Consider the following 21486-nt stretch of genomic DNA (forward strand, 5'->3'; position numbering starts at 1 on the left):
AGTCCATGCTTTCCATAGCAGACTTCCTCTCTAGTTCTGTTCTCAAATATTTGGGCAAAGATTATAGCTGGTAGTTTACTTTTTTGTTATGAGGTATTTTTTCATATCAGCATGAAAGAGTTGATTTCTTTAATGAGGTTTTCATTTTAGACTGTTGAAACATAGATGTGTTCCAATTAGTCCTTAATAACCAAAACAGTTTTGTTTGTTGTGATGGCTAACTGAGGTCCTGTAGGATGTGTGCCAATGAAAACACCTTTGATATGTCCAGTGCTTAGGCATAAAGTCATTCTGCCCTAAGAATAAGGCTTCATATCTTTTCTAATCTTATAACTCCCTGTTTTCATCCTTAATGTTTTCTTGCAGACAGAGAACGAGAATGCCAGAGATTATCTGTGGAATTAAGCCCAAAGACTATGAATGGAGTAGAACAGCATGAGCCTCTTCAGTCATCCGTTCAACTCCAGTGTAACCCAGGCAGGCCAAAGTCAAAATCTTCCTCAGTTAAATCATCCAATGCTACAACCCAGCTTGAAACAAAGACAGATGATTCAGTTAAAAAAAGAGGTAAATTGGATCTCTGGTTGCTGTGTTCTGAGGTGGTAAGAGAGCTGAGGCCTCTAGGAAAAAAAATGGAATTTCATTTATGTGAAGAAGATGTGTTGCAAAGTGAGAGCAGAATCACGTTCAGCATAACAAAAATGAGTAAAACAGTTTATGGGCTATTTAACATTATATTAAAGGAAATTTAAAATAAATAATTCTAACTAATGGTGCCTTTATAACACTCATTTGATTTGAGGAGTGAGTTTAGAAACTGAGGAGCAGCAGGGAAGGACTAAGGAATAGTTGGATTTAGGGACTTCAGGAGCATAACCACTTCATCCTAATTCGGGCAAATAACACTTTGATCTACTCCTGCCCCCTCATTCAGAAAAGCCAAAACCAGCTTTCTGACTTTTGTGCAATTTTGGTTTTCTATTTTAGGGCCAAACATTGAAAAATCAGTAAAAGACTTGCAGCGTTGCACTGTTTCTCTAACCAGATACCGTGTGATGATCAAAGAGGAAGTGGATAATTCAGTGAAGAAGATCAAAGCTGCTTTTGCAGAATTGCACAGCTGGTAGGTCAATCAGCTTCAGAGATCCATCAGCACCACCTGAGAAAGGGGCTAATTAAGACAATGGCGTTAGTGGGGAGGGGGTCACTTACACCATCTTTGCTTGTAGCATTTGATTGCATCCAAAAAAATACATGGTGCCATTAAATGACACTCCTCACCAACCAGGAAGTACAATATGCATAAGTGTGTGGTTGCTTACGTACGTGAAAGTTCTTCAAAAAAAAAAAAAATCACTGCTGTTTTTTGCCCTAAATGATCCATCTTGACCTAAATCTTTTGTATCAAGTCCAGTGGCAGCATATCTGAGCAAATGAAAGCAGCTCTAAATATCCTACCTGTAGGATTTTCTGAAGTCTCTTTTACCTTCTTTAAATCTCATCTTTCTATACTATTTCTTTGATCTTATCTTCTTTGGCAGACAGTCCTTTACTGTCTCTTCATGTCCCATCATCTTTACTTCTTATCCACCATTGTTTTTTTTCTTTCCTATATAGTTTTTTCTAACTTTCCCATCCATCCTTTCATTTCCAATTCTTATCTCTAGTTCATTCTTTTTCCTCATTCTTTTATGTCTTTAATCTATTTTTGCCATTGTAATTTTGATTACTCATGGTCTTCAATGTGTATATCTATGCCCTTTGAAAATTCGTAGCAGAAATAATTGTTGTAGTAGCAGATTGCATATTTCGTATGTTTTTGTCATAGAAAAATATTTTCTGCTTTGAGTTCTACTTGATCTTGGTGAAGCGTAGATGTCATTTAAAACCTGGATATTAGACAGTTGCAGTAAACAGAAGAAATCGCGTTGAAATGTACAATGCTTGGTTACAAATCACAGAAGAATACAAAAACCCTTCCCCTCTAATTCATCCACAGTGTTTATCAGTATTTGTATGAGCATATCTTTTTTTTCGTAGCAGTATTAAAACTATATGATGTCACATGTCTAACGTTGGTTGCAGGCAGTTACAGTCAGTTTAGTCTTTAGGGAATTGTTCTGGTCATGGAATAGGCTTAGAACTCTGACATGACCTAAAAATGCAGGGAGTAGTAAATTCAGAACTGAAATTCTTCATTATTCATGTTTTAGCTTGAAAAACACTGAAGTATATTGCCTCATGCTAAAATACGTTACTTAATAGAGGAAAAGACAAAGTTACCCAAAAAGAGTATGTAAATGCAAGTACTTAATGTTGAAAATAGCCTGGAAAACTTTTGAATAGGCTTCATTTAATTTTGCCTCCTACCAGCTTTAGTGCCTAAATTATTGAAGGTAGAAGTTCTGCAACAGATCTGTAACAGATCTGAATATTTGTGCCTTGCAAAGCAATTTCATGCATGTAGCATAACATTGCAACAAGGACAGTGTAACATCAGCACATGTTTATGGAAATCTCAATGCTGGCTATATTGCTTTTGGCAGCTCATGAGCCTAATGTTTAGGTTTTTCTTTGAATAAATGAAGGTGAATTTTGCCTTAAACAGTGAAATGCAAGACTTTACACCTTCTTCACTGAAATTAAGGAGAGTTTTGTGATAATTCATATGACCTTGTGACCTCCTACAGTCAACACATCGTATTCCTGGGCTGGATGGTTCAGTGTGAGTTATCTACATGGCAATTTCCTTGCTTCAGAGCTGCACAAAACATGACTAGCAGTAGCAGGAGGATGAGGTATTAAGTGAGCACACGGCCTCTTGCATATTTATCACCCTTCTTGGGCATGGGAATTCTCTGTGCCACGGTCAACTTGCCTATCAAGGAAAATTAAGCAATTCAACTAAACTGTTGCTCCCAGAGGACTGTGGAGCGGCCAAAAGCGAAGGCATGATATCACATCTCCATTATGAGAGTGATTCCGAAGCTTTTTCCAAGTTCTTCTCCAGTTGCTGCTGGAGTGCAGGCTGGTTGAGATGTACAGCAGATAAACATGGAACAGCCACTAAATGCTGTCCATGTTCAGAACTGCCAGGAATATTGGAATGGGCTCAATACCATAATGTAGATGAGAGCTTAACCAGTTCCTGTTACACACTGCTGTCACCACCTAAGGGGTTTTAATGGAGCTGAATGAGTCAGAAGCTTTAATCTTGCATTGCAGCTAGATGCTGAAACACATAGTACTTTGTTGTCTCTTTTGGGTCTATTTTTCTTCCTTTGGTAATAGGATAAAAGACTGTTTTTGTGTCCCTTTTTGCATTTACTAATAAGCTTTGAATCAAAACTAAATTGCAAGAGTCAGTAATATTTTTGACTTTTTGATAGTCTGTTTTGGTTTTTTACAATCTTTTCATGATTTTACTGATCACGGAAAGAATGAAGAATGCAAAGATAGTATCATGTATCTTCCTCCTACCTCCAGACAGTATATGAAACCATTATTATGGAGATAAATGAATAGCACATGTGTTCTGAAAGCTTCAGCAGAAAGATTCACAAAAAATTTTTCTTTTAGCAGGAGAAACTGTTGAGTGATAGTTGTCATTGGAAATCCATGTCTCTCTCTGGCTCAGTATTTCACAGCTTGACCTAACCAGCGAAGGGAAGTTACTCCTCAACATGTTCAGTCACCACTATGCTGCTAGTCAAAAAGTCACCTCTCTGGCAAAACATTGCATACCCTCCCACAATCTAAAAAAGCAGTGCTAGGGAGCAGGTGTGCTGTGAACACCTGTAAAAGCTTGGGGGAAAAAATGCAATGCTTGCTTCCATTTTAACTTTTTAACAAAGTGGAACAAATAACCATCCCAGAAAGATGCTTATTTAAAAACACTGCAGTGGGATCGCTTTTCTTTTTCTTAAAGAGCCTCCCAGAAGTTCCTGCAAACTGGAGTAATTCTCCATGTGCTCAGAATAAGTGATAACAACTTGGTTTTGTACAGTGCTTTTCATGCCAGAAGACACCAGAGCATTTTACAATCCATGGGCTGGTCCAGGCAGGGCACTTTGCCTCACAAGGAGTCTTTCACAGTCTCTTGTGGACTGTTCTTCTGCTGTGATCTGGCACTCTCATCACCCCTGTTCTTGCTGGGCTTTATATGACGTGGCTTTCCCAGCGTTATGAGAGCACTGAGCAAAGCAAGCTGAAGGGCAGTGTGTCTGAAGCCCACATGTGCCTGAAAGTTATGAGGAAGATTGTCCTGACAGTACTCCTTGAACCAGCATTTCTGCTCATTGCATTCAGCTTTGCTGTCTGGTTTTCAGCAACACCTTTGTGTGAGTGAGAACATGAGCTGCTCTCCTTACTCCTTGGATGTAAAATATGTCAGAGCATAGCCACGTCTCACAATAGTGCAGAGCACAGAAAAGAAGATTACCAAATAGTTCTTAAGTTGCAGGGAAGGGCAGAAAAGCTAATTGAACTCCCCTCTCACTAGAGTGCACTTGAGACATTTGTTGCCAAGCTCAAAACCTGCATGCTGTAATTGTGTTCTCACTTTTCCACCAAGAGACTGAATAACCATCCTGGGGATAAAAGGAGAGCCCCAGGAAATCTGAGTGAAATGTGTAGAGCACAAAAGGAGCCAGAGTTCCCCATAACACCCTTTGCCAGAAAATAATTTTCACATGTTGGGCATTCACACAGTCATATGGAAAACTAAAAGGAAACATCTGCTACTTGCCCACACGGTCTGCCATCAACAGAAAATAGTCTGTAGAAACAGTAAGAACCAGGTTTCATTACACTGCCTGCAGAACTGAACCACATAAATTCAAGCTTCTCTACTCTTTGCATCTCAAACATGTTGTTAAGTCCAATGCTTTTTAAAGAGCATGAAAACCAAAACAACTGATTTTTTTGGAGTGAAGAAAAGCACTTGAACGTTCCACCGTAGGCTGGATAAAAAATTCATTCTGACATAATGCTGGAAAGGTGGAGTTTGACCATACTGACAATTTAAAAATATGTTAAAATAGATTCAGGGAACAATTAGAAAGCATGTGCTATATGTTTGGGTAAAATTAAGCAGTTTCAGTATTATTTTCTAAGTCAAAGCAGCGGAGTGGTTGAATAGGGGAAGAAGTAACTTTGAAGAACATAATTGTGTTTGTACTAATTTGGTGCAATGTGGTAAGCAGGGGTCACCATAGCAGAGCAGTGAGTGAACACAGGCACCCCCTTTCTAGGACCCCTACTTGACAAACTGTAAAGATGATGGTTTTCTGTTGCCCATAGCCCAGAATCAGTGGCATCAGATGAGAGCTGCCTGTGTTAGTGATGTGGTAGTTTGAAGCATGGGCAGATGCTTGCAAAGGCCAGGACTAGTACTGCTTTACACTGAACAGAGTTCTTGTGCTGTTTCTCTCTGCATTTTCAGAATCCTTCCTTATGAGCTTTCTGTGTGGCTGCTGGTCTTTGGTAGTCCTTATGGCTCTAAAGCAGAGATTTTCAAATCCTCTTGCAGTTTGTTGGGATGTTTGTTTGCCCATCAGTCACACAATTTAGTCTTTACCCTTGCCAGTGCAGAGAAGGAAAAAACAGTCTCCTGGCATTTAGGTTTCCTTGGGCCCAGCTGGGTTTTCAGGTACTTTGAAAGACAAGTGCTTTGACCAAGACCCCTGGGCCCTGTCCCTGCTGCCTGGGGGGTGTGGGAGAACCTGATGCAACAGCTGTGGCCTCAGGCTGGGTACTTACCTGCAGAGCTGCAGCACTGGGAGAGGGGCTTGTGCTCACACTCTTCTCACGACCTCCAGCAGTGTGGGATCACCCCTGCTGTGCACCAGTGGAGGGAAGGAACAGAGCTGATGAAATGAGGGCAGTTAGGTTTCCATGAGATACATAACATCCCCCTTCTGGCCCCTTTGTCTCTTACAGTTACTTGCTTCGTCCCTCTATTTTTTTTACCAAGTTTGCGAAAATAGATTCCAGAGGTGAGATCCAGAGGTGGATTACAGTCTCTTAGCCTGTTGCTCATACTCTATATCCTTGTGTCTCCCCTCTTCCCTCCCAGTCGTTCATAGGTGTGTTTGTCATCCTCAGTACAATACAAGAACACATGTTTATTGGGGCCATGCAGGTAGACTGTTGCTTTTGTGCATGTCATTGTGGATGAAAAGTGAATATCTCCTTTCTGATCTTACCGTTGTCAGACATAAACTAAACACAAAAAGGAAATAATTACCTTTATAATAATGCCTGGAAGAGGCAAAAGGAAGGAAAAGATTCTGGTCATCTGGAACCCTTGTGATTCTCATCAGTAAAGCTATAAATCAGCCAGCCTGGCAATCTGATGCAGCTTTTCTGAAGAGGCACTAATAACTTTAATCATTTTAGTGGGATTTTGAGATATTGCAGCTGACTGAAAATATCTTTTCTTTTTCACTGTGCAAACACTAAATTTCATGCAGTAAACTAGAGGAAGATTAATTTGTTTCCACTAATGTCAGAAAAAATTCAGAATTTATTCTGAGTGTGAAATTGTGAAATGAGGCAGCTGTCAGCATAATTTACCCATATCCTTGCTGTGCCAGCAGCTCACTGTAGTTTGGCATTTGCAGCTCTTTTGCCACTGTATTCTAGTGTGAATTCTGCCTGCCTGTGTGAGGCCAAGGCATGAGTACTGTCCATTTGACCAGGAATAGAATTATGTTCTTGCCTTCAGAATCACTTTAGCAAAATGATTCCTAGAGAGCTGCTGCTTCTCCTGCTGCATCTCATATCCCTGCAGCGTGAGCACCAGCTGTGTCTCATTTGCATGTCCTTTACATTAAGCCTCTGCCTTGCTGTGTCCCTTCAAGATTGTCTCCCTTCCCCACCTCAAAATTTGTGGAATCCTGTGCTGCAAACTGCAGATCCTCACCTGCAGTGAGCAGTGCTGTGATGCTGGCAGGTGGAGTTTGGTACCCAGGTCCCGATCCTGCAAAAGTGAGGTGTAAGGAAAGGGCAGAATCAGCCTTTTCAGGAGAGAGGTGTAGTGAAGGGAGACAGAGAAGAAAGAGGTAGCAGTGTTACTCTGTTTTGGCTCCAGCATCAGTCGTGGAGTGTAAGACTCACTTGATTCAGATCTGCTCTTGAGTCTGGTCAATGGGAGAGGGGATTTGAGTCCCAGTATTTTGTCTACTACAGCAGGGGAACCTATGGACTCTTGATTAGGGCGTGGATTCAGGTACATTTGGAGAGAGAAGTGGTGCTGAGTTGTGTGTTTGTCACAGGAGTCTCAAATGGTATATGGGAATATATTCCGTGCTGATATTCAAGTTAAGGAGAAGGCATGCTGAAGCCTGATAGATTTTTATTGCTTGGAATAATCAGAAAAAAAAATGTCAAGATTATGATTTCTTCAAAATGTCGGCTGAAGTAGTCTGTTCATGATTTTAAACCTGGTCTCTAACATCTATAGAAAACCCAAGAGAAACAGCAGAACTAGAGAGGAAGGAATGAGCAGAATGTTTTCCCTGAGGTATCTTTAGATCTGAAATGCATTCTGATCCTTGCTCTGCTAGAGCTCAAATCTGGTCATACCTGAGTGTGCAGAAAGTTCCTATAGCACCCAGTTTCCAGTTTTCCACAGCACAGCAATGGCTGCAGGCTGTGCACCAGAGTGTACCAGCTCGAGGCAACATTTAGGTGTCAAATGGACACCAAGAAGCATTGAAAGAAAATGCATTCCCAGGAGGTATTGATGAGCTGAGCTTTGAGGAGTTCTCAAGAACACTAGTGCTGTGGTCTGATGATGATCACCACACTGAGCCCCATTAAGGGCTGTCTGAGCTTCATGTGAAAATGGTAGGATCCTAGCAGGAATGAGAAATAAGATTTGATCCATTGAGTTTTCTGTGGTGTTTTTGTCCTTTCTGCTCCTGTATCTCTTGGCATTTAGTTTTCTCTTTGTATTTGTATTTGTTTTGTGGGGTTTTTTCCTAGGCTAGTTTTTCATCTTTCTGTCTGTGATTTTCACTTGTTTAGAACTCTGCCAAGTTCTTGCTGGATGACACGTTGCTCAATTTTGCACTGAAGTGCTAAATGTGACTAGGAAGGACTCAAATTGATTCGTACACCATTTCCTTAATAATTGACCCTTATGCAAACTAGGAAAAAAATAGCATTTCCTAGTACTGATTGGCCTAGGAATTCCTAAGGAAACATTAATGTTCCCCATATATGACATATGGCCATTTATGATTTCCAAGCTGAGGAATGTGATTGTACACTTCCAGATGAGAATTAGTATGTTCCTTGCCTTTAGCCAAGAGAGAGAGATTGCATACCCTCGGCTGATAAAAATTAGTACAGCTGCACTGTCTTCAGGGAAGGGAAACCTCATGAATATCTGACTGTTAAAGAAACTTAGTTTATTGCATTAATTAGTCTCACGTTGACAAAGGTACCAAAGTTTTTTTTTTTGTTTAGTAACAGAAGAGATATGATTATAAAATATGATAAATATAGGGCTGCCATGGCCTTGTTCCCATTCTGGTATTAAAAGTGGTTTTATTTGGCATCAAAATAAAATGCTATGGGCTAAGCAGTTTAGTCAGGATCTGCTGTTAGAGTGCAGAGAGGACAGTCATGGAATGAGCTGTGCTAAAACACACTTCTGATGAGCTCTTCTGTTGTGATCTTGTTGCTTGACTATTTTTTTCCAGACAAAAGTTTGTTTATATAACCTGTGTAGCACATTAGGAAGGCACTTTTGTAACAGAGACAGAAAAACAAAAATGTGCAGGCTTTTAATTCAAAGGAAAATACTAAAGATCATTAAATTCTCTTTGTGGAGGGTAGAAATAGGTAAGAACTTACAAGACTCATTTAAGCCACCTGCTGTGAAAGCCAAGGAAGTTTATTATACCATGTAGTTATACAAGCTAATTGAAAATAGATTAATTCCGAAAAGCTATCACTATTTAGATGAGCACGCTGGAATCATCACCTGCTTATTTGGAGTTCAAGTTTAATGCTCATGCCTGGAGAATATTGAGTGCCAACTGGAACAAATGTGTCCTTTCATTCTAAGATTTGCTCTACCGTAAAAAAACCCCTGCTGTTTTATTTCCTCTGGTGTGTAGGTCACACTAAATTGATCTGGCAGGCCAAAACAATATTTTTAGTCTTGTTTCTATGTGTGAAACAAAAACGTGTTACACTGCAATTTTATTGTCTTGCTGCATTGTTTGCCATCAGCCAAAACCTGCTTCTGTCCCTCTTGTTGGCTGCTGAGAGGCCGTGTAAAGGTCTCCTCCTCTAAAGGTGACATGGTAGGCTGGGAAAATCCAGGGGTGGGACTCTGCAAAGCTGCAAAGCTCCTGTGTGAGCTTGGTTAACTTATGGGAAGATTTCAAGGAAGCATGCCATAGCACTTGGACACACTCTAGCTGGTGATTTTTTGGGTGTCAGCTGTGTTTGCCCTGTATTCCCCACGCTGCCTGCTCACCAGCCTTTCCCTCTTTTAGTTAAGGACCTGTCAGTCCTTTTCTACTCTTTAAGACTGCTCTTTGTTTACTGCCCACTGAACTCTATAGGATCTTGCCTTTCCTGTGAAGCATGTTCTAGAAAAATGTTTCAGGTTTTGAGTTTTCCAGAATGTCTTTCTTCAGCAGAAACTGGTTCATATGTAGCTCAGTGTCTTCACTGGGTACAAAAGCTTTTGATTAAGGATGATTTTAGTAAAAGAGTTGAGAACTCCACTCTTCCCTTGAGTGTGTACTAGATGTACTGCTGGTATTTGACCTACTTTTTGCAATTTCCCCCCCCCCCCCCCGCCCCCCAAGCTGCTTTCATTTAGTTACTTATGCGAACATAAACATTAATATTGGTGGTGTTTATTAAATGTGAACTTAACTTTATGAATAGTCTAGTGAGGGGAAAGTAGAATGGCACAGCAGAGCGCTGTCCACTGAAGAGCCTTCTGCAGTGGTGTTATTGTACTGAGCAGTGTCTCTGGGTTCATGGTGTTCATTTACCAGATCTATCTGCTCTCAGCAGACCCACCTGATCAGTTTGCACTTTGACAGCTTAAAAGCAGTCAGGGATTGCACACCAGAGGTTTGTGAAAGGAGAAGCACACAATTCCTTTAGGAAAGCCAGGTAAAAGTTGATCCACTCCTTCCCAGTCGTGGAGAGAAAAGGGGTCAAGGAAGCTGGCCTATGTTATGGAGGTACTTTAATGCTTATTTACATCACAAACCATTTTCTTGTCTACCTTGACATATTTTACAAAAATATCTCTATTTAAGGAAGAGAAGGACCACTTTCCACACGTCTTAAATTTTGTTCTATTCTTATTCTTGTGCTGTATTAACCTGGGCAGCAGCAATGGTTTATGTGGCTTAATTAGGAAACAGACTGTTTAGTCATTTGAGGGTTTCTGTGCTGAGACAGTGCTGAAGAGGTAAATCAGAGTGACTTCCACATCTGTGCAGACATGTGGGCAAGCCAGTGAGATGTTTGTGTAAATCAGCATGCACTGATCATCACTGATTTTTTTGTAGTCGCTTACCTAGATGTCTCTTCAGTTTCAATTTTTTAAGTATTATTCATTTCAAAACTGCCCATAACTAAGGTCTGAAGTGTATGTGTAGTTACAGCTTTTGATTTGATGTAGTTCTAGCATGGATTAAATTATGGTTTTTTTCTTTCTTTTTTTTTTTCCTTTTTTAGCATCGTAGACAAAGAAGTATCATTAATGGCAGAAATTGATAAAGTTAAAGAAGAAGCCAGTAAGTAAAAAAAAAAAAAATACACAGGGAACTTTTGGAATAGCCACGGGAACAGTTGTTTTGTTTGGCAGAAAATTACACAGTGCATAAATTTGGTTAGCAGCATTTCCTCATCTTTCATTGTGTATGTATACAGGCAAATAAGGCTGTGGTGTTGCAGGGTGGTTCCTGTCTACAAGGATTGTGCATCAAATTTCAATATTATGAAATTCAGGTGAACTAAAAGCTCATATGAAGTCTGATTTAAATTATTTATTCCTTCTGCTTACCTACCAGAGCTTTTTGGCCACTCCTTTTTTTTTTTTTTCCCCCTTCACATATCTATGGTTTGTTGATTACTTGATTTCCATTTTTCAATCACTGTTTGCTTGATTATATTACAAATATGAATTAGAATACTGGAAGTTACATGGGGCATATGTTATTGTGTGGCCTTGCATAGCTTTAAGGGATAGTAATCAAGCTTATGAATTAGAACAATTAAAAAAAATCAAAAACCAGATGTTTACTGCAATCTGTTTTCTTAATAATCTGTGGGAGTTGGTCTCATTCCAGGCTTTCATGTTGTATCTGTTTTTTGCATAGATTTTCATGTACATATATTCTGATTTGATAAAAAAAAAAAGTCAAGATGAGCCGTGTGTACCACATGATGCCACAATATCTGTCATATATTCCATTCTGGTATATAGTATTTGTATTTACCCCCAGTGATCAAGAGTTTCAGTAGGGACTGCTAAACAAGAAACCGAAGAGTAACCAAATCATTGTTAGAATGATGCTTTGCCTGTCAGATGAAAATATCACTGCTATGTATGCATACAATCCTTATGTTGATTTGTGAATTTAAAGTCCTTCTAAGGAGGGTCACAAATACAGGTAACATTCTTGAATGCTTCATTTGCATTTGGAACTCTTAGTTTACAAATGTATACTAGTTAAATTTCTATTTAAAAAAATACTCTAAATCCTCTGATGCTCCCTAAGTCTCTTGCAGCTGGGTATGTGTGGAAACTAAAAGGTAAGAGTTGCTACAGCAAAGATTAGCATTAGTTTGTGTCTTGAATTTCATACGCTAATTTTTCTAGGAATAACATGAAATAGATGTGGATTTGAAGTTCACTGTTATTCTGGGGATGAGTTGTGCATGGATACATATCAGCAACTTTTTTGGTTACCTGCAGAGACCAAATAGCCATAATCAGCTACAGGGCATGCACTCACTCCCAGGAAAACCAATGAGACAGTTCCCGTGGATCAGCAGACAGGGATCTAACCCCTAACTGCATAAACAAACCCACATTTTGAAAATCCACTGTCCAGGGCTGATGGTATTACAGGGCCCTTTCATTAATCTTGGCCGTATCAAATAGTAATTTTTTGTAGAAAGTAAACCTAATTCTTACCTCCAGACATGCAAAGTGCTGTATTTTGCACATGACATGTTCTGTTTCCCTGTTTTTTTGCCAGCTCCGTGCATGGGAGTGGATGGCCCCTGTACCTGTCTCTAGCAGTGTAGTTTCTGCTGTCTCTCAAGGCTGTTGCAGGTGTAAAGTGCCTTCAAAAACTTAGGCAGAAGGTTGTTATAGGACTGTAACACGTGAACCAAGATTTACATAACATTATTTATTTTCATATCTCTTTGCTGCACTGGAGGACTGTTTTACAGTTTCACAGTGGGTAATCTTAGTGCCAACACAAGAAAAAATTCCAAATGTGATCATTTCAGTTTTTTAAAAATGGATATTTGACTGGCCCCTCGTGGAGATGAGTGCCACTATCAGATGAGATCATATGGTTTGGGCAGTCACTTCAGCAAAGAGGATGCTGATCTTGGGGAGGAACAATATTATTATTACCTAGAATAAGCAATAAAGCAAAACCCTTGGACAAAGGAAACCAGCTCGTAAACTGGTTCATTTAATCTGATAAAAGTTTCTCACTCTTGTAGACCGTATTCCAGAATTAAATTTAAAAACAAAATTAAAATATCAGCTAGAGAGGTCAGGCTCTGAGCAACCCGGTCTATTGAAGATGTCCATGCTCATTGCAGGGAGATTGGACTAGAGACCTTTAAAGGTCCCTTCCAACCCAGACTATTTAAGATTCTATGATACTTTAAAAAGAAGGTGCCATCTGATTAAATAAATGATAATGGGTTGAGAAACAAACTGTCTGTGAAATATCATTAATTCCAACCTTAAAAATGGCATTACAAAGTCTAAGCTGGTTACATGACTTGCCAAGTCTGCTGTGGAAATGTGTGGCAAAAGAAGGCAAAGAAGCCAAAATCTCCACAGCTGTAATGGAGTCTGTGGCCTTAGAATAGTTTACAACTACCACTCACTCTGACTGTATGTGTAAGCTTTAGACAAAAGACTGTGGTTGTTTTTATTTTATGTTTAGATGCTGTGTTTCCTCTCTGCCATAAGTACTGATCCCAACAGCCAGTTAATCAATTGTTGCTTTTACACTGAGTCACCATGTAGGTAATAGAGTTTGCATATATTTCATTTTCCACCAAAACTGTAATGTGGTATTATCTTATCTCATATGTTAGTAGATCATTGCTTTGTGGTTCATGATTAATCTTTCCCTTTAAGAATATAACTGCTCACCTCTTCCTTATATGACATATACAAGACAGGCAGTAAAGAATATTTAGTACTTTTTCATAAAGGCCGTTGACCTTCATTACTGCTTTGCAGTTGACCTTCATTATTGCTTTGCTTTGCCAACTGTATATTCTGTATGTGAGAGCAAAATTGCGATGCCAGTGATTTTAATGCAAACTATATATGAAAAGATTTTTTTCAGAGCAAGTGAAACAGCCCTGTGTAAATAAAATACAGTGTGTCTTCAGAAACAGGCTGGTGACTCAATGTAATGCTTCTTTCCATGTCTCCATGGAAGGACTCCCTGATTTTGTGATTAAAACTAAAGCACTGGAAAACTCAAAACAATATGTCTTTACCCCTGTTTGTCTAAATGTTGAAGAATTGGTTTACCTTTGATTTTCTGACAGCCATCCTGTTTTCAGATCTTTTTCAACATCAGGCAGTTCAGTTAAATGTGCTGATTGACTTAATCTGTGCCAGCTGTATATTGTAGTCCAGTTGAAGTCCAGGGACCATGTATTTGTCTCACATGTGATGTACAGTGTTAATGCCTAAAGACTAATAAATTCCAGAGCAATTTACCTTCCTGGCATTAATGACTGACCATTGGTATTTGGCAGTGGAAATCCTGACTGCTCGGCAGAAGAAAGCTGAGGAGCTGAAGAGACTGACAGACCTCGCCAGTCAGATGGCTGAAGCACAACTGTCTGAACTCAGGGCTGAAATTAAGGTCAGGCGTTCGCTTCTGCTTGGGTGTTTTAGCTGTCTGCAGAAGTGCCAAGAAAGAGCTGATGTTACCATGCCCAGGCTGTTCAGTCCTGCTGGAGACCAGTGGGTAACTAACTTTCCATAGGGAAAGCATTGCTTCTTAAAGCATTGTAGCACCTCTGAGCAGTGCAGGGACGATGTACAGGGAAATGGAAGCTATCTCATCAGTGTAGCAGTGGGGAGCTGTGCTGTTTGTGTGTTATTTATAAGGCTCAGTTAACGAGTAAACCTGATAGCTTCAGGTTCAGTGACCAAACACATATTCTCTGATGAAATGACCCACTTCCTAAGTGTGGGAGTGATCAGCTCCCAGTGGGCTGTGGGACATGTAATTTGGTAAGGACGGGAAAATATTTGGTTCTGCATAGAAATCCCACGTACAGGGCAGGGTCAAAGGCTTGTTGAGCCTTACAGTGAACTTAAGATCAGTTGTTTCGTTTACCATCCATACAGCCTTTTTCTCATAATGTAAATCAGCGTTAACATGTCTCATTTTGCAGCACTTTGTGAGTGAACGGAAATACGATGAAGAGCTGGGCAGGTCTGCCCGATTTTCCTGTGATACAGAACAGCTGAAGACCCAAATTCAGCTCTGTGGAGAAAGTAAGTGCTGGTGATTTCTCACATGGAATTTCTGAGAACACAGTGTTCCACTTACCTGTTCAGCAGAACTGAAGGCACGTGTGCTGCCTGTGGGGGTGTGTGTGCAGGAAGCTTGCTGTGAGTGGTGTCTCTGGATGGGGGAGGCTCAGTGAACACACACAGGTCACCTTTACAGCGTGTGACACGTTTGACTCACTGTGCCTGTGCTGCACCCTCCATCTGCAGCTGTGCACTGCCTGCTTTGTCAGAGATCTACAGGTATTGCTCACATCAGCTGGAGCTCTCAGTGTAAACAGGATTTCCAAGTGGAAATAAAAATCAGCTCTGGGGAATACGCAGATTCAGTAATTTATTAATAAATAGTCAATAGGAAGCTTCTCTGTGCGAGCACAGTGTTGTGAGGCCAGATCAGATCTCTCCTGCTAGGAAGTAATTCCCCAGCTTTATAACAGTGTTCACTGGGTTATTCACTGAGTTTTTCAGGAGATAAATGGAGTCTCAAATCATAGCATAATTAAGGTTGGAGAAGACCTCTAAGATCACCAAGTTCCACAGTCAACCACCATGTTCACCACTAAACTATGTCATCAGTTGCCATATCCACATGTTTTTTGAACACTTCCAATGCTTAACAACGCTGCCCACGATAAAATATTTCCTAATATCCTATTTAAACCTTCCCTATTGAAACTGGAGACTATTTCCTCTCATCCTGTCCCTTGTAACCCGTGAAAAGAGACTGATCCCACCTTGCTATAACTGCCTTTCAGGTAGATGTAGAGGGTGATAAAGTCTCCCTTCAGCCTACTTTTCTTCAGGCTCCTCTTTCCAAATCATCTACCCTTCTGCTTGGAAATTCAGGTTTGCTTTTTTGCTTCTGGTATCATGTCCCCGTTGCAAAATAAGAGAGAGCCTATTTCTCATCTTTGTCATGCTTTTTTCCCTCCACCTAAAAGAGTAAATGCTATAATGCTTTGTCCAGAATGTTACCCTGTCCCATGATATCCCATCAGTACCATTATCCAGGAGAAAACTGTTAAAACAGTACTGAACTAGTGCATCTTGGTGGAAGGAAAATAATAAGTGTTTTCAAGTGGTCACTCAAAATAGAAAAAGGAGAAAATACTACACAATCTGCCAATATGATCTTGTGACTGCACAGCTAAAGAACTGACTGCTTGGAGGCATAACCAGTTTAACTCGTTAGACCATAAGAATTGCTTTTGCAGAACACTTTGAAAATACATCTAACCCTGTATCCTGTCTGTCACCGAAGCCAACTCAGGATGTTTCAAAGGAAGGCATAAACTTCCCAGTAATGCATCTAATTGTTTACAGTCACCTCCTAGACCCTATCTCATACCCTGAAGCATAAGGGATTGAAAATTCTGTAGAGATTATCCTGACTAATAATACCACAGCTGCTATTGATACAACCATAGACTGTTGGGTTTTTTTAAACTCATTGAACTACTTTCCTAAATAACTTCCAGCTGCAGTTAATTCTGCAAGTTAATTATTTATACCTCATTTCAGTAAAGCATTACATAAGCATAGTTTGATGCAGGCCTGTTCAAATCAGGTCAGTGAAGTCAAAAGAGCAGCTATTAGCAGGGGAGCAGTGTCATCCTAGGAATGACTGAGAGTGCACTGACTGTCTGAGGAACTCAGCTCTTACCTGCCTTCAGTGACCTTAGATCAGCAGCTCATGATGTTGGATGTCTTTGACAAGAGCTTTTTGGTGCAAAAGATGTTTCTGTTGGGAGTATCTCGCAGTGAGGCCCATAATCTGCTACCAGCTGCAAATACCACTCAGACAGACATTATATGAGGCCTATAGCTAAGAGCAGCCACTGCTGAGGGCTTTAACAAAAGCAATAAGCAAACCCACATAGCTTGTGCAAAGCAAGGCATGTTCTAGCATGAGGAGAGGGTAGACAGCGTACACTCACAGTGAAGGACAGGAAGAAACAAAAATAATTGGACTAACATATAACCAGAATACCCAGTGGTAGGTTATATCCCTTCCTTGCACATCTTCTTTTGTTAAAAATAGATTTTTGTGAAAAACTTCTGGTTTTTTATATGGACTTCCTGTGCAGCAGTCTAGAGAGCAGTAGAATCCAGGGACAGCTGGCCTCAGTGAGCTTCAGAGAGAAAATTCAGTCCATTGTGCACATCATTGCACTGTTTTTCTGAAGAGGACACCTAGTAGGAGAAGTAGCTGATGTTGGCACGAGTAAGATCCTCAAATAATCTAACAGATGATGCTCAGTTACTAAATTTTTCCTTATCTTCTTTCTCTGTACTGAAAAAGAAAAAATAGAAGTACCTCTTCAACAACAGCTGTCTCTCTGAAGTGAACCTCAGTTTTGTCATCTGTACCAGAAGGAAACCTAAAAATTCCATAATCAGAAAAATTAAGATCAAGAACTTCATTAAACCTCAGCATCCTCTTTGAGACTGCTTGGGAGCTATTTCACGGAAACAGCTTAAAGAGCTTGTGGAAATGCAGAGAGGAATAAGGATTTTTTTGGTGCACTTCACATCCAGACATGACAGCACTTAGTAAATCAGGCGATGTCAAAATATGAAGAAGTAGGGAGTAGGAATAGACCAACATGAGCAGTAGTGGTTCCTGATGGTGCAGACTGCCATAGTCTACATGAAGTTGATTAGTGCATTGCATTCAGTTCCAGTTTTTATAGATATTCGTGGTACAGAAGAGCCTTTTTTACCCATCTCCATAGAGAGGGATAAGCAACAGGCGCTAGACTAATTTCTTTCTTCTTCTTAAAAATGTTTAGACATTCTAGGGAAGCTTTCATGGCTGTTACCTGCGTTGTAGGTGGTAGGTATGTAGACAGCAATGACAGCCATGGACCACCAAGGTGGTCCCCTTTTGTTAATTTAACAGTCGTGCATGGAGTGGTCCTGGCAGCAGATGTTCAGCTCAACCAGTTAAAAGTTGACAAGCCAACCAACAGGTGCCAGGAATTTTGAAAAATTCTCTGGGATGACGAAAGCTTGACCTTCTGCCAGGCTCCTTCCAGTTTTAGTGCAGTGCCATCCCACTGGCTCTTCTGTCTCCAGTAGTGCTTCACCATGAGGCCGTTTTACAGAAGTCAAACTCTATGGCCTAACTGCAACCCAAGTTATCCAGCTTACCTCATTATTTAAAGGGAGGCTGGAACAATACTTCCAAAATTAAGTGTAAGCAGAGTAATAATAACAGTCTTACGTTTAGATGTTGGTCATTTAACTGATAACACATAATCTTTTTCTTTTATAGTTTCTCACCCAAAGAACAACTATTCCTCAAGGACACCATGCAGTTTAATGCTGTCTTCAATGACCTCCCATGCAACAACTGGCAAGCAAAACACACACACACGAAAGTCCTCTAGTAATGCCAAGAACTCTGATAATAAAACAGCCAGCATTAAAGTACAAAGTCATCCTTCTCCCAATCCTACAGAATCTTCTTCTCAAGGAATTCCAACAAATAAGCAGGTAAGAAACCAGTTATGAACTAAACTAAATTACTTCAGAAATTTCAGAAAAATATGCAGCATTGAAAGTTGTTGATACAAAATCAAATACTGGTTTGCAGTCTTTATATTTAAGTAATATTTTTTGTAAATATGCAAGCATATATTTTCCAGCTTCATTTTCAAGTCAGCGTGAACATACAGAGTAGAAATACCAAAAATGCCATATGAGCAAAGACGGCTGTCAGGTGTTCAGAAGTGACTAGTGGCAGTTAATAGGCTGAAAAAGAAAAACCCTCCACGGTAGCTAACTGTCCTACATGCTGTGATGGAGAAACATTTAGTCCTGATCCTTGCCAAATGGTCAGCTGATGTTCTGTGGAAGCACAATCCTTAGATACACTTTAAAAGTAGAATCCTGCCGGGTTTAAAAGTATGTTATTTCTGAAGTTCTACAACACAGCTTGTAGTATTGTCCTGTATTGGTAGCTATTTTGTTATATAAGCACCTTAGAATGTCCTTATACAACTAAGAATGTTGTTCTTAGGTAAAGCTGCCACTCAGGTTTCTCTGAATTTTGTCCCAGAAGGGATTTCAGGATCAAGTAGATGCCTGAAGGGGAACAAAGAGCATTACATAATGTCAGTACATGTATGGAACCAGCTGCCCTGGCAGGCATGCAAATACTGTGATTCAGCTACTTCCTAGAAAGGATCAGAGCATCTTCTGAACGAGTTATCACAATGGACATCTCTTCCACAATGTGGATGTTTCACTTGACTTAGTTTAAATGTTAATTTGTGTTCTTCCTGCAGTCTTACTGTAGTATTTGCACAACACTTTACTAGGAAATGTATTTTCATGATTTTGGGAAAAATCAGTCAGTGTCAAGTTCTTCAGCGCTTCACTGCTCGGAGAATCATAGTTGAAAGGGACACACAAGGATCACTGAAGGATCACTTGAGCCCTGCACAGAACCATCTCCAAGAGTCACACCATGTGCCTGAGAGCATTGTCCAAATGAGTCTTGAGCCTGTCAGGGTTGGTTCTGTGGCCACTGCCCTGAGTAGCCTGTTCCAATCACCAGCCACACTCTCAGTGAAGAACCTTTTCCTGATATCTAACCTAAACCTCAGCTTCGTACTGTTCCCTTGGGTCCTGTCACTGGTCACCACAGAGAAGAGATCAGTGCCTGCCCCTTCTCTTCCCCTCCTGAGGAAGCTGCAGACTGTGATGAGGTCTCCCCTCAGTCTCCTCTTCTTCAGGCTACACAGACCAAGTGACCTCAACTGCTCCTCATATGGCTTCCCCTCAAGGCCCTTCACCATCTTCATAACCTTTCTTTGGATGCTTTCTCAAACCTAATGTCTTTTTTATATCATGGCATCCAAAACTGCACACAGTGCTCAAGGTGAGGCTGCACCAGTGCAGAGCACAGCAAAACAATCACCTCCCTGGACCAGCTGGTGATGCTTTGCCTGATGCACCCCAGGACACAGTTGGTCCTTTGGCTTCTGGGGCACCCTCATATGCAATTTCTATTGACCACAACCCACAGAGTCCTTTCCTCAACAGCTGCTGTTGGGCTGTCTAGTATTTCATCCCACTTCCTATATTCTCTTGAATCGTGGCAGATTTTAATTTGGCATCAGTGGTGAACCTACCATCTATATTTTCAGGCTACTCAGATGTAACACAGTACTCATAGTTCAGTTTTTAAGTGTAATAAAGAGAGCACTAGTAACACTCAAAACTGTATAATGTTTTGCTTCTCCTAGTTACGCTGTTAATTCTGATTGCTGTATTTCTTGTCCTGTTGGAAGGATTCAAATAACCTAACACTTATCCAATTTCTTTCTGGGTAGAATGGGCCTTCTAGCCAGAGACGAAGATTCAACCCCCAGCACCAAAACATGCGGCTCAATGGATCTCTGAAGGCACAAGGAGCCAGTAACGAGGCAGATCAAAATACAAAGAGTGGCTCCAGGTCTGAGCACAGAAGACAGCAGCATAACAGCTTCAGATCTAAAAATAAAGGAGCTGTGAAAAATCAGGAGCAGTCTACAACTGCAAGGACCCCAGAGAATCCGACACACTCGGAGAAGCCGCGGCGGAAGCAGCACACGGCAGACACTGCGGATCCCAGGCCTTTCCAGGGCAGCGTTGGCAGAGTGTCCCAGTGCAATTTATGTCCTGCGAGGAGGGAGGTCTCTGCTGATGCCACTGTTCTTTCGGTGCCAACTGTGACTTTGGTGGCTTAAAACGTCACGGTGATGGCAGGCAGAGAAATTTAATCTCTTCATTTTAGTCTCTTGCTCGAAATGCTTGTTGGTGAAGAAAATAAGTCAGAACATAGTCTTCTAAATCTGTTGCTGCTTAAAACTTGTTGGTATCTTTATTACTTACTAATTATCAAAATTAAATCATACTTTTGAGGCTTTCCCCAATATCTTCACATTTATTTTGTGGTGACAGTACGGAATCTTACCAAAGCAGCATTTACTTCTTAGAAAATGAAATCTAGATTGGAAAAATAAATCAATAATTAAATCCATAATAGCAAAAACCTCTTGTAGATATGTGGTTATACCAGTCAGCGTTATTTTTCTTGTAGAACAGCCTGTGTTAGAAGGATCCCAGGAAGTCTATATGCTGTGGTCTGCAATGAAATCAGATGATCTTGTAGAATTTTTCAGCAAAGCTCTATACATCTCTTTCTTTCTGTGCGTGTATACACATACATGCATGCACACTGTATACACAGAGTTTTTTTATATACAAGAAGAGTTGAAAAGGCAGTTAATTTGATTTTAGCTTATTATTCCATAATCTGAGATCTTTAAATTCAAGTATAAATTGTATTAAATGTATTACATGTTGGTATTTTTCATGGACAGACTATTTTTATGAGGCTGAGGAAATATGCTCATTTAAGTTTGGAATGTATATAATAATGGCTATTCAGATGCACAGCCCTGTTCTCCATCCTTATCAGCCACTTTTCTATGACTAGTTGGATTTTATTTTTTTGCATATGAAAAGTTACAGGTCTTCTAGACTTGAATTCAAATTATTTTTCTATATTTTTGCTGTAGGAACCATCTGTCCATAATGAAAGCTATGACTAATAAATTACTTAGTCTTTATGTTCTGATTCTGTATTTCAGAAAACCTGTTTCTTCCAAAAAATTAAAATCTTCTTTCTAAAATATCCTGGTGTTTGC

The 21486-nt window shown here is 40.2% G+C and overlaps 1 protein-coding gene across 1 annotated transcript in view; it reads left to right on the plus strand.

The window, feature by feature from the left end:
- The window catches only part of SPATS2L (spermatogenesis associated serine rich 2 like), a 43071-nt gene extending 21598 nt beyond the window's left edge, over window positions 1–21473 (plus strand). The window contains exons 5-11 of the mRNA XM_027880093.1: window positions 367–567; window positions 988–1123; window positions 10723–10781; window positions 14020–14129; window positions 14668–14770; window positions 18063–18283; window positions 20128–21473. Coding sequence (XP_027735894.1) covers window positions 367–567; window positions 988–1123; window positions 10723–10781; window positions 14020–14129; window positions 14668–14770; window positions 18063–18283; window positions 20128–20523 — 1226 coding nt within the window. The 3' untranslated portion in view covers window positions 20524–21473. The remainder of the gene's footprint in view (window positions 1–366; window positions 568–987; window positions 1124–10722; window positions 10782–14019; window positions 14130–14667; window positions 14771–18062; window positions 18284–20127) is intronic.
- Window positions 21474–21486: the final 13 nt, after the last annotated feature.

Source organism: Empidonax traillii, unplaced genomic scaffold, assembly GCF_003031625.1.
Source record: "Empidonax traillii isolate 1590-97213 ecotype Southwest subspecies unplaced genomic scaffold, ASM303162v1 scaffold65:size4453928, whole genome shotgun sequence".
Taxonomy (NCBI): Eukaryota; Metazoa; Chordata; class Aves; order Passeriformes; family Tyrannidae; genus Empidonax; species Empidonax traillii.